The 3,533-nt window shown below is 27.9% G+C and overlaps 1 protein-coding gene across 3 annotated transcripts; it reads right to left on the bottom strand.

The window, feature by feature from the left end:
- Window positions 1–811: 811 nt before the first annotated feature.
- On the bottom strand, window positions 812–3,315 carry LOC105555682. 3 transcript variants are annotated; one of them, XM_012002709.1, is made up of 7 exons: window positions 2,841–3,315; window positions 2,422–2,758; window positions 2,260–2,349; window positions 1,890–2,101; window positions 1,490–1,649; window positions 1,244–1,343; window positions 812–934 (listed from the first exon to the last, which is right to left on the bottom strand). In XM_012002709.1, the coding sequence occupies exons 2-7, from the start codon at window positions 2,513–2,515 to the stop codon at window positions 913–915; spliced, it is 678 nt and encodes a 225-aa protein (XP_011858099.1). In that variant the 5' UTR covers window positions 2,516–2,758; window positions 2,841–3,315; the 3' UTR covers window positions 812–912. The 3 variants fall into 3 exon arrangements, with proteins under 3 accessions (XP_011858099.1, XP_011858098.1, XP_011858100.1); XM_012002708.1 differs by lacking the exon at window positions 812–934 and having other exon boundaries at window positions 998–1,343; XM_012002710.1 differs by lacking the exons at window positions 812–934; window positions 2,260–2,349 and having other exon boundaries at window positions 998–1,343.
- Window positions 3,316–3,533: the final 218 nt, after the last annotated feature.

Raw genomic sequence — 3,533 nt, 5'->3', positions numbered from 1 at the left:
GGAGTAAAAGAGGAAAGGATGCAGGAAGGAGAATGACTCAAGAAGAGCGAGAAGGAGAGGACGGAGGACGAGACAGAAGAAGGATGGAAAGTGGAACAGGAGGAGCGAGAAAGGGAGGACGGAGGACGAGGAAGAGAGTGAACGAGAGAGGAGAAGGAGAAAGAAGAAAGATCAGGGAATGGGAGAGACAACGGAACGGGAAGGGCGGGAGGAGAGGCAGGAGGGGTGGGTCGAGGGGAGGGAGGGAAAAAAGTGTGTAGAGGTCGCCTATGGCCAGGTCGCGGAGGGAAAAGAAAGATGTAAAGGATTCGGGAACGCTCCCTGGAAAAGCGCCAGGTTATGAGAGAGAGGTTGAAAAAGGTTTGGGCACGTTCCTTTAAAAAAACGCCTTGTAACCCCAAGGGGAATCAATAAATATTACATTACATTACATATACATATAACGCTTTATTATAATTCATATATTAATCTGTGTGTATATATAATAATACATATACATGTGAACATTTTGGTACAAACCTTATAAATGAAAACAAAAATTAACTTAAATTGCATTCAAGTATACCTTTCATTTTAAACTTGAATATGTAAGAACAAAAATACGTATGAAAACCTAATAAGTATTTTTATATGAACATTTATATGAACATAAACATTATGTATGTAATTAATAATTGATATTAATTATAATTTTGAATAATAAACAAAAATAAAGGTGTACAAAAACATCAAAATAAAAAACTGCTGGCGACTTTTAAGAATTAATTGATCAAAGTAATAAGATATTTAATTATCTTAAATTGTCTTCTATAAATTGTCTTTCATATATTCTATGAACTGTCTGCTATATGATATATTGAGAATAAAATTTTGGTATTATTCTTTGGTAACGTCGTTTGTTCTCTCTTAATTTTATTTTTCTTCCTGAATATGTCTAAACTATTAATAGAAAACTTAAAATTATACATTTGAATTCAAATCATATTCGTAATTATTATATTCTAATTTAAAATGTTTTACATTTTTGTCAAAGCATACTAATATGTTATAACAAAATTGCAAAAATTTTATATTCTGATAATATACAGAATTTTCTCAACATATTAAACAGAAAAAGTAACGTCCATTTGTTCAAGCTTAGTTGTTGACAGAACAATAAAATATAATCCGATTTAATATCAAATCAAATAATCTGATTAACCTGTAAGTAATCATGATGTGCCTAATGAAAAAATGTACGTACTTATCTCTTTGAACTCTTACAGTAGCTTGAGAAAGCCATTTTGATGTGTATTCTGCAATGTCATTTTCTGTCAGTTCCTTTTGTTTTACACAAACAGCTTCTTTAATACATACGCACAAGTGTTTTTTAATATAAATTATAAGTATTTTCTGAAAAATATGTTGTAAACATATCTTAAAGGAATTTCTAAATGGTCCACACATGAACGAACCAAGTTAATCTAAAAGTATATTAAAAAGAACTTACGTATGATCATTTTAGAAAGGCTTAAATCTTTAAAGCTACGTTTATTTTTTCTTCCTGTCCAGCTGAAATTTTGGGCTAAAGTATCTGTCATTACCATTTTCATAATATTCCGTATCATGGCATGTGCATTAACTCCACCAACAAATTTAAAAATGTTAAGCTAAAAAATTAACAATGTTAACAATAATATTGAATATAGATTTTGTATAATAATTAATGACTTTTAAATGCGTAAATACATTCAGCTTTCTTTATTTTAACAATATGTAACAGAAATATGTTATTCATGAATTAATGAAGAAATATAATCAAAGATAATATTAAATTGTCATATTACTCTATAAAAAACACTAACATCTATAATAATATATAATAAAAATAAGAAATCTTTATTACATACAACTTTATCTTTAAATTTTGTGTTCTGTAATTGATCTTCAAATGATATTAACTCAGTAAGTGTAGAAATCGGGAAATGGATATCGCTTTCATCGTTGTCATAAGTATGGTAGGAAAATTGCATTTTCTCCTCTGTCATATTAATTCTGTTTTCTATGTTGTCTAATTTATATAATATTTTGTTCAATTTTCCTATAATTTGTTTCTTGAACTCTGGAATGAATATACATATATTATTTAACAAATGCTGCTATTTATTGCTAATATCGTACAATAATTATATATATATATATATACTATAATTTTAAGTGCAGGACTTTTTGGTAAAAAAAGTAAAAAGTATAGCAATAATAAATTTTTATAATAGGTACCATAAGCACACAAATCTTTCTCGATATTTTCAGGAGAATTCTGCATATGAAGGTTTGTATTATTCACAGCAAGCTTCTTGTTATTTTTATCTAAGAAGTAAGAAATGAATAATGATTTTTGTCATAAGTGTCATATAGTATTTATGAATTTTAATAACTCACCATTACTATTCATAGTAGTAATAACATTTTCCTTATTTTTTTCATGTAAAATATTTGTAATGTTTTCTGTAGGCTTGTCAATGGCTTTCTCCATTGATCCAAAATTCTTTCTGTCAGGGAAAGGAGGCAGGAATTTATTTTGTCTTATATTTAGTTTATTATCTTCATTTTTTAAACAGATATCTTCTGAAGAAGATGATGATGATAGTTTTCTCTTAGCTTTTACACGTCTTTGTTGTTTTTTGTTCTTTTAAATCATTTGACGACATCCCAGTGTCATCTATATTTGACGTGTCTTGCGTTAGACTAAATTTTTGTATACTTTGTTCATAAGAATCTAAATCATTAAAAACCAAAGAAAAATGTATGCAACAATTACATATATTAAATGATAATTTATATAACTAAAATTCCCTTACTTGCCCCACCAAAAATTCTTTTAATTGATAGTTCTTCCCAATCAGACCTTTCTCGAGGAACCTCTCTGGCTATTATAGCTTTGTTAATACGGTATTTAGTTTTCATATGACTAGGCCATATACATGACAATCAGCATTGCACCATACTGAGGGTATAACTTGTAGCCCGTCATGAAATTCCACAATGATAAATAGGCACTCGTCCATTTTTCTATTATGTGAAATATTCCGTGATACATTATGTGTAGTTTACATTATTGGAAAAATTATTATTTAACACACATAATTACATTGTATAATTAAGAGGAAATATTGCAAATGTATTTGGATCATTTCCGAAAGGAATTTTCCATGCTTTACCTAATAAATCTGTAATTGGCCATGAAAATATGCTATCATTATTTACTGACATTACTTTTATATTAAAATCACTGGATTTGTATGGTAATTCATATACATCTTTTATGTATTTAAGTTTTTTACCAATAAGAAAAAAAATTTTATTTTTTTGCACTATATTCAAAATTAAAACATATTTACCACTTCTTAAAAGACAACAATTATTATTATGACCTTCACAATTTATATTAAATTTTCCATTTGACATCATCAAATATTGGGATGAAACATCATAATTATCTGGTAGTGGACCATTGTTATGTAAATATTTATATGAATTTAATGTTTCATTAT

The sequence above is a fragment of the Vollenhovia emeryi genome, unplaced genomic scaffold (genome assembly GCF_000949405.1).
Source record: "Vollenhovia emeryi isolate VEMERY1.0 unplaced genomic scaffold, V.emery_V1.0 DF940873.1, whole genome shotgun sequence".
In the NCBI taxonomy this organism is placed as follows: Eukaryota; Metazoa; Arthropoda; class Insecta; order Hymenoptera; family Formicidae; genus Vollenhovia; species Vollenhovia emeryi.
The sequence above is the reverse complement of the archived record's forward strand: the minus strand, read 5'-3'. Positions and strand labels throughout refer to the sequence as shown.

Bases quoted from the DNA above. Each gene is read 5' to 3' on its own strand.
- LOC105555682 (XM_012002708.1), bottom strand. From the start codon at position 2,515: ATGGAGAAAGCCATTGACAAGCCTACAGAAAACATTACAAATATTTTA. The intron at 2,350-2,421 runs GTGAGTTATTAA...CTTACTTCTTAG, and splicing joins TACTACTATGAATAGTAATG to ATAAAAATAACAAGAAGCTT. The intron at 1,650-1,889 runs GTATGTAATAAA...TTAATTTTTTAG, and splicing joins CAAAATTTAAAGATAAAGTT to CTTAACATTTTTAAATTTGT.